This window comes from Chelonia mydas, chromosome 11, assembly GCF_015237465.2.
Source record: "Chelonia mydas isolate rCheMyd1 chromosome 11, rCheMyd1.pri.v2, whole genome shotgun sequence".
Taxonomy (NCBI): Eukaryota; Metazoa; Chordata; order Testudines; family Cheloniidae; genus Chelonia; species Chelonia mydas.
Genome location: NC_051251.2, coordinates 17,121,937 through 17,136,025, shown reverse-complemented (window position 1 = coordinate 17,136,025; position 14,089 = coordinate 17,121,937). Strand labels below are relative to the sequence as shown.

Below are 14,089 nucleotides of genomic sequence, written 5' to 3'. Positions count from 1 at the left end.
GCCTTTCTATGCCTTTCATCTTAAAGTATAAAAGTGTCATCAGAAATGTAATCCGCTTTATAATAATACATATTTTAGTGGAAAGCCATTGTTTCAAAGGTTCAAAAAGATGTTAATGACCCTCTGTACAATCTGTAATTTAGCTTTCAGGTTAGATTTTTCTAAGTATGCAGTTTTCTCTCTGCAATTGTTTGATTCAGTCAGTTGTCTTTTCTTCCTAACAACAATTACATGTTTAAATTATACTCATACAGACAGCTTTTGTACTCTAATTTCATTAAAGCTGATGGTTTAGAAGTCATGATTAGGGGAAAAAACTCAGATTATGCAATTCAAATTAATTAACTAGTGTGCAAGTTAACTATATATAATTAATGCGTCATAAATATAATCTTTAAAGGTTTTTTAAACAGAATTTAAAAAAAAATTAGACAACTCCTAGAAGAAAAACCCAGCCTCCTTTTAAAATTGAGGAAGTTGAGAGAACGTTCTGTTCAGAGAGAATTCTCGGGATGCACACTATATTTTCCATGTTTTCTTACTTGCTGTAAATATTAAGGGTATTTACATGAAAATACTTTTTGCTTAGATGTCCATTTGCTTCTTATTCTGAAATCATAGGACCTGATGTCCCTCTCCTCCTTAAGGCACAAAGGGGAAAAGGGGATGGGATGGGAAGGCTCCCAAAGCAGCAGAAGGTGGGGGGAGGAGAGTGAGGGCTCTGCACCATGCTATGTGCTCCCTTTCCCCAGAATCTACAGCAGTCCTTCCAGGCAGGCACTAGGCATTTTGGACATGTCTGGCCTGTTATATGGGGTGGAACCCAGAGTGCAGTCACCGAACATTGTATGTTTATCTAGCACCACAGCTGAAATACCATAATAAGCAGAAGTCAATACTACTGTTGGCCTCCATGCCTTCTACCTGCAGGGGAGGACGCAGGCATAGCAGGGGGAACTAGTGACAGCAGAGGGAGTGAATGATGCCAGTGGTGAAAGCCAAGGGACTCTATTGCAGAAATGCTGAAGCCTGTGCTCTGTGTATTACCTGGCGCTCCGGAGGGTTTGGAGACCAGTTCTTCTACACCCCTTTCACTGCTTAGGAGGACATGAGGTGAAACTCTCTGCTGCTACTGCTGACTGATTTTTCTGATCATGGGGTTTTGTCCATGACAGGGAGCGATGATTTGCCCTGTAATTAGGTTTGTTACAGACAGAGTATTATGATGTCACTTGAGGAATGAGCAGCAGTCGCTGAGGAACTCCTCAGCAATAAAAATCCTGTTCTCAGCCAAACAGCCTTTGTAGTAATAAATGGGGGGAAATCACACACACAAAAAGCAACCCAGCATGGAACAGAGTATATGGAGAATGGTCTCTAAATTGAATATTTTCCAAAGATTTCCATGAAACATTTTATACATCCATTGAATCTATTTGACAGTTTTGCCAGCCGCTCATGTATTATATAACCTTAGATTTGTTTGTATCCTATTGGGATATAAATGTGAAAACACCCATCTAAGCAAAACTACATCAGGCTATAAACAAGAATGGAAATCAATAAATATTGCTTAAGGCTTGGTTGTGAGGTTATTTTCTAGTTTTAATGAAATTCTAAGCCACCTTTCAGAAAAATATAGTCGTGTTGCTCTTCGGTATTCCTGGTAATTAAAAAAGTTTCTGATTCTATATGGCAGACGAGGATATCATCATAACAGCATAACAGTGCAGGCACTTAACGTTAAAGAAAGTCTAGCATTGTTAGGCACAAGAGAACTAGTTTGAATATAAATTACACACATCCTAGATACTCCTACAAAGGTTTAATATTTTACCTAACGTGCTATCTGCTCTTCATTACTCTCTTCCTCAAAGCTGGCATTTAGTCACAGTCAGCTGAAATTGCATTTGGAGAGGGGCGATAACTACCCAAGTACTAAAGGCAGCCATAAAGTGTCAATAAATTGCATAAGTAAGAGGCTTCAGCTGTCTGAGAGTGACACAAAGATGGATTGTCCTGCATCCGAGAGTTTCTTAGACAAAGGTTTGGACTAGATAGGAAACCAGAATTAGACTGTAATGGAGAGATTCCATTCTCAATGGACATTCTGTTTGGGACACTAAATTAATTTACCTTGTCCAGTTGGTGGAGCCTCATCTGTTACATTGTGGGGCTATAATGCAGTTGTCAAGATGTACTTGTACTCTTATAACTTAGTTTGTGATATCTTACTGGAGCATGCTGCTAATATCTACAGCATAATTCACACAGATTCAAAATACTCTTGCAGAAAGACCAGCAGAATGCTGAAGCCATAGTAAGTAAATAAAAATAATTGGAGGGATTGAGATTTTTTTCTGTTCTAATAAAGCTAAACATTAAATTGTTTTTTTATTTTATATCTATTCATTAATATTACCAGATCCTAATGGAATATTATGCAAGTATAAATGGCACACTTGCATTTTGCCCTATTAACTAAATCAATCAGGTAGAAGAGAAAGTTATCTGTTTTTACCCATAAGATTGTTGCATTTCTTCTTGTGTTTTAGGAATGCCAGCAGAATGTGAAATCCAGTATACCTGCCTTGAAATGCCAGAGTCAAATAAATATGACAGGGCCCAGTCGCCTATATCCCCGGAGCAGTTGCAGTAGCAGTGAACTCTCTCTATCAAGTGCTTGCAGTGAATATTCCAGTGGCTCCTCCTACACTTGGAATGATGGAAAGACGTGCAGTAAAAGGGTAAAGCAAATTGATTTGTTTCATTTATTAACTCAATTCATCTGAAACAAGATGGAGCAGTCAGAAATTTCTGAATGATTTGCCTTTCTTCCTCTTCTCCCCCCATCCCTTTAAATGATTATCGAACTTGCTAGAGTTTGGTGGGGGCAAATGTGCAGATGTGAGAGGTCCGAACAAACTTCAGGCCTCCTTAACTCTTTAAGCTATCTGGCACAAGGGCCTACAGAGTGCAACATGCAAAACCAGTCTATGCATTTACACATGAGGCCAAGTTGTGCCACACTGGCTTCATTTGGGTTGCCTTGGTTTAATCAAGGGTAAAATTTGGTAGATTTAGCAGATTTAAAAAAAAAATGTCATTATGGTTTAGGAGGCAGGAGGCTTATGAACTGAAAGTGTTTGCTTCTGCAATGCATAGGGAAAAAATACATCGGAAAGGAGGTCTCGTGATCTAATGGCCTTAAATAGAGTAGTTGGAGAGATTTCAGCTTGAATCATATAGGGAAGTTTAGCCCCTTGACGCTAATTGTTGAATTACCTCAATGCAAAGTCCTAATGCATGATGAATTAGCACACAACACTGGGAGCATCGCCACCACCAGTGCCAAAGGGTTAAGCAAGTTGAGCTCATATTGTTTTTAATCGTTTTCTGTTCTCCCTGTCTCTGTATTAACTGAGCATATTGAATGGTAGGCTTCTTCTCTGAACAGCAACTTCTTGTCAGTTTTGGATTTTCTCCAGGTTTCTTCTCAGAAAGAATGTTTCATTTAGTTTCCTTTTCTAAGCATGCTAACTTCAAAGTAGGCTTTTTGAGCGGCGCTAGAATAGGGAGGTAAAGGGTGAAGGATTTGGGAAAAGGAAACTTTCAACTCTTAGGTTCAGATATAACTAGGGCCCTACCAAATTCACGGCCATGAAAAACGCATCACGGACCGTAAAAATCTAGTCTCCCCCCATGAAATCTGGTCTTTTGTGTGCTTTTACCCTACACTATACAGATTTCACAGGGGAGACCAGCATTTCTCAACTTGGGGGTCCTGACCCAAAAGGGAGTTCCAGGTGGGGGGGCTGCAAGGTTATTTTAGGGGTGTCGCAGTATTGCCACCCTTACTTCTGCACTGCCTTCCGAGCTGGGCAGCCAGAGAGCTGAGGCTGTTGGCCAGCCGCTCAGTTCTGAAGGCAGCACCCCACCAGCAGCAGCGCAGAAGGAAGGGTGGCAATACCATACCAGGGCACCCTTACTTCTGCGCTGCTGCCTTCAGAGCTGGGTGGCCAGAGAGTGGCAGCTGCTGACCAAGGACCAGGGGTGAAAGTAACTTAAATGACTTACTGGTACGCAGGGTGGCTGGGGTCCTGGGCAAGGTGGGGCGGGGGCAGCTCTGGGCCCTGGGAGAGGCAGGGCCTCTGGCAGAAGGGGCGGGGCAGGGGCCAAAATCCCCTAGCCAGCCCTTCAGCGCTGCCCCACCCCCACTGCCCGGGGCTTCTGTGGTGATTTAAAGGGCCCGGGGCTCCAGCCACAGGAGCAGTGGGGGCCGGGAGCCCCAGGCCCTTTAAATCACTGCTGAAGCCCCAGGGTAGCTGCCCCTTTTGCCCCCTGCCATTATCAGCGGCTTTCTTAATGGTACACCATATCGGACTGGACCGGCTTACTCTCACCTCTGTCAAAGGCCCAATTCTGAAGTCATCCTTACTTATGCATTGCTGCTGGTGGTGGCTCTGCCTTCAGAGGTGGGCTCCCGGTCAGCAGCTGCCGCTCTCCGGCCGCCCATCTCTGATGACAGGGCCGCCGCCAGCAGCAGCACAGAGGTAAGGGTAGCAATACCGCAACCCCCTCTACAACAACCTTGCGACCCGCCCCTCCCCCCCCCCACACACACAACTCCTTTTTGGGTCAGGACCCCTACAATTACAACACCGTGAAATTTCAGATTTAAATATCTGAAATCATGAAATTTACGATTTTTAAAATCCTCTGACCATGAAATTGACCAAAATGGACCGTGAATTTGGTAGTTCCCTAGATATAACCCTGGTAAATAGTGACTGAAAGTTACCGTCAGACATCTGTTCAGTGGAAGAAGTTTGTGGTGTGAGTAAAGTACCCAGTAGACAGTTGATCATCTCAGAAAAACCACCAACACACTTAACATTCCAGAGTTCAAAGACTGCGAGGTAGATTCTCAGTCCTGCTCTGCTAATTTTATGCTACTCAAGCAGCACAAAAGGAGCATCACCCTAGCTATTTACCTTTGCTCAAGGCTCCTCAATGCCAACAAAAACAGCATAGCTGGCTCCTATGCTCCCCTCCCTGCAGCCCCCCACTCAGGGAGGTTAGAAAGGATGTGTTGTTGGTGGGGCAGAGGTATGGCTGGACCACTCTACGTTTTGGCTATCCTCAGCTGGCAAATCATTTCCCGCTGATAGATCTTAGAGCAACACTGCTCTAAACTGTGCCCTGGGTTGGGGCCAGGCAGAGAAGCTAGACACAGAAGAGAACCTGGCCCAGAATTACCTGCTCGTTCTTTGAGATGGTCCTTCTCGATGTGGCCTTGAGGCACAAAGATGCTCACATTCCCACTGCCTCTACCACTGTTAAATGGATTGTTTTATTTTCTCAGGACATTCACTCCAGCACTTTTTGCAAGCATCACAGTCATTTAAAAACATGCAAAACATTTTAACAAGAACTATTCCAAGCAAGTTTTGCAAATCACATCAAGGTTTGGCCTTCGCTGTGAATATGGTTTATATTTAGAATCGTAGAATCCATAGACTCTTGTGAAGTCACAACTAGTCCATCAACTTGCTGGAGGAAGATATTTCCCTATAGTATATTTTTCAATAATTTTTCCAATGATATTTTAGAAATGTGGCTTTGACACAGGGAGCACAGACTAAGCAATCAGAAGGGAGGAAATTTCTGTAATATTTAAGGTAAAGATACATTTACTATAATTTAGTAAAGTACCACAGTCATACTATCTCACCGTAAGAAAATTGCCTTTTCTTTTCTAGCTATGCCTATCTCTAGCTCTTCTTTGCAAATCACAGTTTGCTCAATTTGCACTTTTGTTTGCTGTTCATTCTCAAGCATTTTCTGTTGTATTGTGCTTCCTATATTTTCAAAAAGGCAAGTTGAAAAAGGCAAAAAGAGGAGATTTCCATGTAGAAAACTATTGGGGACTGTACGGGAGCTCAGGGGTTTCCCTCAGTAATAGACACCAAACTCTCTGGTTAACAAAAATAAAATCTTTTTCTGGGTTGCTATATTTATTTTTGGTTGTTAGCATATTAAACCAAACAATACACATAAGACCTACTATAGACTTCTCCTATCTCAAATCCAAGCATCAGTTATAAGAAAAGACCCATAAATGGTCCATAATGCAGAAGAATCACCTTTCCTAGCTGTCTTCTGGGCTGCTTGGTGGGTCTCTAAGCTGCCTGAGTCACATCCAGGCAAGAGGAGCTGCTAATACAGTTCTAATCTGCAGGATACAAAGCCCACTTGCTTAACAACCCCACTTCTTCACTACTACTAATAACAATAGTAACAGACCTCTATCTATAGTACTATATAGGGCCCCATTACCTCACAGACTTCAATGTAGAAGTAGGGTTCATGGGGTTTCCTCCCAGGGCCCAGCATGTCATAGTGGTGCTGGAGTTCATGTAAATATGCAGTATTTACTATATATGCTGTGTAGTCTTCCCTTTATTTTTTTCCCTCATATGTGAAATGGCAGATCACCTGACCATAAGTTTGCATGCATGAGTGCAGCCCCTTCACTATCCTCTGTTCTCACTCTTTCTTCACTCATCTCATTGATTCCCATTTCCTCTTTCCCCTAAATCAAGTCAACTATCCTCATTCTCTCCCTCTGCTTTCCCAATCTCTCTCTCATTCAGACATTCCCTTTCTCTTTCACACTCAAATTTCTTCTGCTCTCTTTCTGTCTTACTCATTACCCACATTCTCTCTTACACACGCCAATCACACTCCCCATTTCACACTACTATGAAATACTGTATTAAGAAAGAATATTGGCATCAATTCCAAAGATAGCAGTTTGTCTAGATGAGACTTAATACCATATGCAATTTATAACCAATTAAATAAAAGGTGTTACTTTTTTTCTTACCAGCATATTCTTATTTTTTTAACAGTCATCTGTAAGCTGGGATAAAAGAATAAGCATTGGTTCTTCGCTACCGAGCAACCTCTCTAGTCCTACAGACGATCCACCTCCAACTCGTATCAAGGAAAACCACATTTTGGAAGGGCTGAAGAAGTTACAGAAACGAAAAATATTATTTGAACCATCTTCAGTAATATCAAAATGGGGTTACAAAGATTGCATGAACTCCAATGAAGGAATATATTCCCCTGGAATTAAATGTGGCAGTCATGAAGAACAAACTCATTGTAAGCCAATGGAAATAGGGAGCGTTTGCATCGAGCACAACAAAACTTTCACTTATGATTCAGATTCACATGATGATGCAGATGATGAATCTTCATCTTTAGTATTGCTGCATGAAGTACCAAGCAAAGGTGGCAGGCTCTATTGTAATAAATTAACCCACAGTATTTCTGACAGTCTATTTGGTTGGGAGCCTAATGGGAAACGTTTACCAGAAAAAGGTTCATATTTTAATTCAAAGGAAAGACCTGAAAAACTAACTAGTTTTGTCAATGATTTTCAGTCAGAGGTAAAATCATGCACAAATGTTAAACTGCCTGTACTGCAGCTAGATCAAAGCACTGCTAATCTGGGTTGGAAGGACCTTAATTTACAGTTTTCAGATACTGATGACAATGAAGTCATGGATGAATTACATATAGAAAGCAGTGATGAAAAAAGTTCATCAGAGTTGTTATTAACTCCCTTTACTGACAAGCATACAAAGAGCTCTGACATGCTTGCAGGGATGGAGAATTCTCAGTTTGTATCTACTGATGGAGAGGAAAAACAAGTATCTGCTCAGTCAGATATTGGGCCAAAGACATGTAATTTTATTAAACAACAAAAGCTTATTAAAAAGACTTCTTCTGAAGAATGCACTACTGTAATATTTGATGCTGAGGATGGTGAGCCTATTGAATTCAGTTCACATCAAACTGGAGTAGTCACTGTGACTAGAAATGAACTTTCCATCAACCGACCACAAAGTGGGCGCAATGCAGAATACACTGAATTTATACCTCAGGGAATAACTAATTCGCAGACAGGAACTGATGCTAGAAACTACACTGTTTTAGAAACACCTGAAGATGAAATAGAGAAAAAGACTCTTCAGAACAATGTAGGGAATGAAAATACAGTTGTCCCCATGACATGCAGTGAATCTTTACACTTTGAAAGAGCATTGTTGCAAAATACTCTACGACAAAAGCTAGTGAAGCCAGTGTACAATGTATCATATAAGGCCAGTTCCGTCTCCACTGTTCATGCAGGTATCAATCAAAAGCAAAACTTGACTAAAATACCCAGCAGAAATAAGTTTTCACCACAGAAAATTAAGATGACAGATAGTGAGTCTGGTGCAGCCTCATCATCTGGCCCAACAACCCTAGAAAAATCACCAGCTTTGCCGCCTATGAAACTGTCAAGATTCAAAAAGGCACAAAGTCCAACTCATAATTTGGATTCGAAAATAGACATACAAATTCCAAAGCACCATCTTCCTCAAAATTCTAAAAATCCAGGCAGAAGTGAATGGAGAAAGAATCCAAAGAGTCAAGTTCCAGGATCACCATTATTGCCTCAGCACCTTATAGAACGCAGTGACTATGGAGAGCCCCCAACTAGAGATATTCATTGTAATTTAGCAACTGTAGAAACCCAATCCCCATCACCACCCCCTCCTCCAGGCCGGTCAACTTCACTGTTGATAAAACCAAATTATGAACATTCTCCACCTTTATCCATAAAGCCAGGAGCAACTGTTCCCAATGAAACAGCAAGAAATATTCTTAAATCATCACCCTTAAAAGGAACTGCAAACCCTATTGCTTTTCATAATCAATCTAATCGTGAAATGCTAACAAAAAATACACCTCTCATGGCCAAAATTGAATTAGTTCACCTTCAAGAGAATGGACAAATGAGCACACAAAACATGCTTCAAAAGTCCCCTGGAAACTCTCAAGGGCCTCCCAAAGTTTTCACAAAAAGAGCTAACCCAAAAACCTCTAATCAGTCAGTATTCTGCAGCAATCAGGAGTTTTCTAACCCAGGATTACGGACAGCTAAGACTTTCTCTCTCGCTTGTGTGTCACTGGAAACGGTTTCCTCACAAAGCACGTATTCAGGCAAAAAAGGAATATCCAATGGCAGTGGAGTGCCTCAAAAAATGCCAAACAGTCTGCCCACATCTCCACAATGTCACACAGCAAGTAGTAGCGAGCCTCTTCTATCTCATGTTAACCGTTCCTCATTGCCACTATCGTTTCATGGCAGTGACATGACAAATGCTGTCCAAAATTCTCATGAGAAAGGACTGAAAGCCCGTCTCCCTGTAGGACTGAAACAACTTGTAAAATCTCCCCAACGCCTCAGGAAGAGTTCTACTGTACCAGGAAAACAAGAAAAAGACAGTATAAATGCAGCTTCCAAAAGCAATGTGAGTTCATGTAAGTACAAGCAGGATGAATCCATGTGTCTAACCACCATGGAAACAGTGAGTACGGAATTAAGAGTCACTAAGGCCGATACTGAAATAAAAGATATTTTTTCCATGGGACTTACTATGGATACAGCATCTCCTCACTCACCTGAAAACTGCAGCATTATGGTAGACCGAGGAGATGGATTAGAAAACAAATTAGTTAAGAGATCTGTTTCTTCTAGTAACAAAGCATACTTAAAACCGGCTCTGGGAATGAATGGAGCAAAGGCCCGTAGTCAAAGTTTCAGCATTCATACAGGGGAAAAGCCAGCTATCCCTGTGACAGAAGGTCTAGGAAAAGTACGGACTCAGATTATTACTAACACTTCTGAGAGAGGAAATTCTTTAACAAGACAAAACTCTACCATGGAAGGATTCCAAATCAAGGCCACTCCTGGGTTAGCAATGGCATCAGAGACCCTTTCAGATACTTCAAAAGTCCCAGAAAATTTATATTCTAGACAAGTTTCTGATGGAAGCATGAGTAGTTCCAATAGTCAGCATGGTAGCCCAAGCAGACTACCATTCAGAACGTCTCCAAAAGTGGACTTGTTTCACAGCATTTCAAAATGTGAGGGAAATGAATCACCTTCTCAGAAAGATACACCAAGTATATTTGTCCACAATGAAAAAAGCAGTGAGAATTCTAAACAGCATCCACTAAACAAAAAAAGTATCATGCAAGCAGAATTGGAGTTGGAGTCATCACCTACTATTCCAACAGAACAAATTTCATCATTTCAAAACTTGGATGGAATACAATATCCTCGTAAACTTGAAGCAAGCAAGTCACAGAGACAAGAAACCTCTTTAAAGATATCAGAAAACTCTGAGGTTCCCAGTGCTTTAAGTTCATCTGTTGTACAACCTACAATAGAAGAAAAAGTCATGTTGTGTATCCAGGAAAATGTGCAGAAGGGTCAAGGGCAAAACAAGCCTCCCACTGCTGAGATGAAGCAAAAGACTGGGCCCTCTATAGCTAGCTGGTTTGGTTTTCGTAAGAGTAAACTCCCAGCCCTGAATGGTAGAAAAACTGATGTTCCTAAAACAAAGGTAGAAAAGAAAGAAGCAAAAGGTTCAGGTTTTGGAAATAGGCAGGCAAAGTCAGAGAAAAAAAAAGATAAAAAGAAAACTGACCAACACCCTGAAGCAGAAAATGAATTTAATAAGAAAACCGAAAATGGTGACATTTTAGATGATGATTTGAAAGGCATAAAGAATACAAGAGCTTCACAAGACATCCCTGGCCAGATTAGGTGTTATCAAAAGAGTGGTTCCTCCACCATCACATATTCAGCAAAAGACAGTTTTATGAAAGAACTTTTAAACAGGTAATTACTTTATGAAACAATTTGGGATGTGCAGTTTTTTTTTCTCTGCAGCTTTATGTGCATTCTCAGTATTAAACAAAATGCAAGCATGTTTCTTCTAGATAGGAATGCATAGTGTAACCCATGCACCTCCTGGGTGTATTCTGTCCCATGTAGTAGCCCCAAGACCACTTAGAAAGAGAGAGAGAAAGAGAGAGATTATTAGTCTGCTCTGTAGCCTTTTAGGTCATGCGGTACAAGCTCATGTACTAAGCTCCAGAGGTCGCAGGTTCGATTCCGCCCGATGACGACCGGGGTCTGTCGGTGTTACAATAGCAGCATTTGTTTTGTACATATCAAGATTTTAATCTCTGGGGGAAAATGTTAGCAATAAAACAATAATCTGGTTCATGTTAGTTTGTTAACCAAAGCAATGGTCTTTGAAATTAAAGAATGGTAAATTTGATCAAAGATTACAGGAATTCAAACTATTCCAGAAACCAGGAATGTAGGCATCTGGTGTGACACAGAGGAAAATTATGTACATGTTTTTTATTTCTGCCATTCTCAGTGATTGTAACCAGCAAATGTGCATTTGGTAACTAGCCAGAATTAATTACATTTACAGCTACCATAACCTTAGGCCACAAAGACACTCAACAATCATTGTACAGTGATTCCCAGTTTGCCGCACAGCAATTTCAAATATAAAATAAATCCTTGTATGTGAAAGACTAAATTGATATACTACCTGAAATTACAAGTGACAGATTTGATCAAGACTAGTTAGAAACATTTATCACTCAAAGGTCTAGAGACAGAAAGATACAGAGAGGTTACTTTAAACATTAAAGGGATGGGAAAAGTAGAGTGATTGAAGAAGGGCAATGTAATTTATTAGAGGAATCACTTTCTACCTGCAGAGTTGATAAGAAAGCAGCTCAGCAGACAGAAAGTGGATCAAATAATGTTTCCTACAGGAGTGTGTCGAAGGGCAGCTCCCAGGGCTCCTGTCTTCCCAGCAACTCTATCAGCACTCAAGGAAGCCACAAGAAAAATAGCAAAACAAAAGCTGATATGGAAATGCAGCATGAGACACTGGTAAGTTCTTTAGTGCACAAAAACGTTATTTCCCTTTTATTAATATCTGGATGTGCTTTGTTCCTTATTTTCAGTACAGACAAACAAGACAATAATTGTTTATATATAGTAGAAAGAATTTTGTAACTAGAGAACTATGAATTAATGCCAAATCTGACAGTTTGATTATGGGCCAGATTGTACGACTATTCATGAAGATCGTACTGCTTTTACCGGCAACTGAATTTCTGTAAATATATTTGCACGATGATGCCATAATCACAGTGCAGCACAATGAAATAATGAGACCATTTTCTTTTCTTCTTTACTTTCCCCTGAAAATTATACACTTGTGTCAAACATTCTTCTGATATGATTGAAACCATTAAAAAGTAAAAAGTGTAAAACTCAATGGAAAAAAAAAGCAAAGCACTGAACCACATTTAGGGATGTTTGTCACTACCAAACACACAAGTGGGAATTGGATACTTGACTTTCCATGAGAATTAAGCCCCTTAGATTCCCTTTGAAAATTTCCCCCTGGGAGTGAATTTTGTGCTTCTCTACAGTTTTTAACTGGATCTGATACTTTAATTTATCCAGAGAGCAGAAGCATTACAATTCCTAAGGAAAATTGTTTTAAGCACTGTCAGCTCTTAGGCCCTGATGTGCAAAGGTAATGCATGTATGTGCTTAGCTTTACACATTGTGAGTAGTGCTTGCTGTGCAGCAAATTAATAAAGCTAAGAATGTGTAAATCTTTGCAGAATTGTGACCTAAGATCTCACTCTAAAGATACCCTTAATTGTGAAGTTTTTAATAACTAATCTTAGAACTCAGCTGACAGTGATTTCTCCTTTGGAGTGGGCTTCTCCCATGATGTTATAAAGTTCAAATACCAGTGGCGTACAGATGTTTGAACTCTGACAGCATTTAATTTTGTATCATAAAACACTGTCTACACTCTCCATAGTTGTGTTAACCATATTATTTTCCCTTTTTGCAAAATAATTTGAACGCTTGCACCAAATGTGTATACTATACAGCATTAATTTAAGCATATCATTTTCGTTCTGACAAAATGGGTTATTAAAATACAGCACATGCTGCCATTTTGTATGACAAAATTTGAAATATGAAGTAATTAAATATTTCTCTGTGTTATGTTTGAAGGGTAAAGCAAGTTTCAAAAGGCTTCATAAGGGAAATTGGAAAACCTCTTAGTTTACTATTGATGTTAGAGTGCTTAAGGTTACAGTTATCACAGACACACTTTCAAGTCCAGGCAAATGTGTATTTTTATTTTCATGCAAATAGTGTCTTTATAAAAGGATATACAAGGTCATTTTGTAAACTCTCTCAGAAAGCGTTGGCAGAACGAATGCTTTGGAAAACTTTTTGCTCCTGGCTTCTGTGGTATCATCTCTTCTTTGAAAATGTAGATGTCCCCTGCATTATAAAACCACAAATTATAAGCATATCTAAGGCTGCCCTTGTAATGTCACTGAAAGGAAGGAGAGAGAATGAAAGTCTGGAAATGTGCAATATGCAGGAAATTCAATCCAAGTGATCTAGAACTTTGATAGCAAAGCGGAGCCCCTTATCAGAGCCACTCAATTTAACGATGTCCCATTTAATATGGTCCTGACAGCATAGAGTATATCGTCACTGTACAGAAGTACAAAAAGCTCTGAACCGTTGCTTCTACAATTTCTTTTTTGCTTTCTTATTATTTTCTAATGCTGCAATAATTTGCTATGCTTTTTGTCTCTCATTTTGTAAAGTTTTTTAAAATGTAACAATAACAGTCATTTAGGACTTTAAGTATATCTTCAAGAAACACACTTCATTTTATCAGTGAAGTACAAAGATTGTCCTTAATATACATAAATAATGGAGAAATGCTAATTATCCTATTTAGCTTCTAAGGACAAATTAGTCATGGTGAAAAGGCATTACCTATCTTATACCATACATCCCTTTTGTTAAGCTGGAAATCAAAGTATTGTAACTATATTCTTTTTGAAGATTCAAGTTGCTTCAGCTGTGAATTCCTTATTATGAATTTTGTTGAGTTTAATTCCTAAATGAAATAACTAGTGTCAACATGTTGAGAACATTTAGAATAAAGAGAATGAAAGCATATACTTTGTGCTCTTAAATCTAATTTTTGAAAGAAATATGGTGTTAAATAGGATTTATAAATTAAGTGGAATTTCAGCTTGTCCTCCAAATTCATACAAGAGAAACAATTGACACTCTTTAAATTCAGAGTTCATG

General features: G+C 39.7%; 1 protein-coding gene across 8 annotated transcripts in view; it reads left to right on the top strand.

Moving 5' to 3' along the window:
• NCKAP5 (NCK associated protein 5) overlaps window positions 1-14,089 on the top strand; it is a 588,725-nt gene that overhangs the window by 499,871 nt on the left and 74,765 nt on the right. For 6 of the 8 annotated variants that reach the window (XM_043525274.1, XM_043525277.1, XM_043525273.1 and 3 more), the window contains 3 exons: window positions 2,556-2,747; window positions 6,915-10,750; window positions 11,653-11,830. In XM_043525274.1, coding sequence (XP_043381209.1) covers window positions 2,556-2,747; window positions 6,915-10,750; window positions 11,653-11,830 — 4,206 coding nt within the window. The remainder of the gene's footprint in view (window positions 1-2,555; window positions 2,748-6,914; window positions 10,751-11,652; window positions 11,831-14,089) is intronic. The other 2 variants (XM_043525276.1, XM_043525275.1) reach the window with 1 other exon arrangement.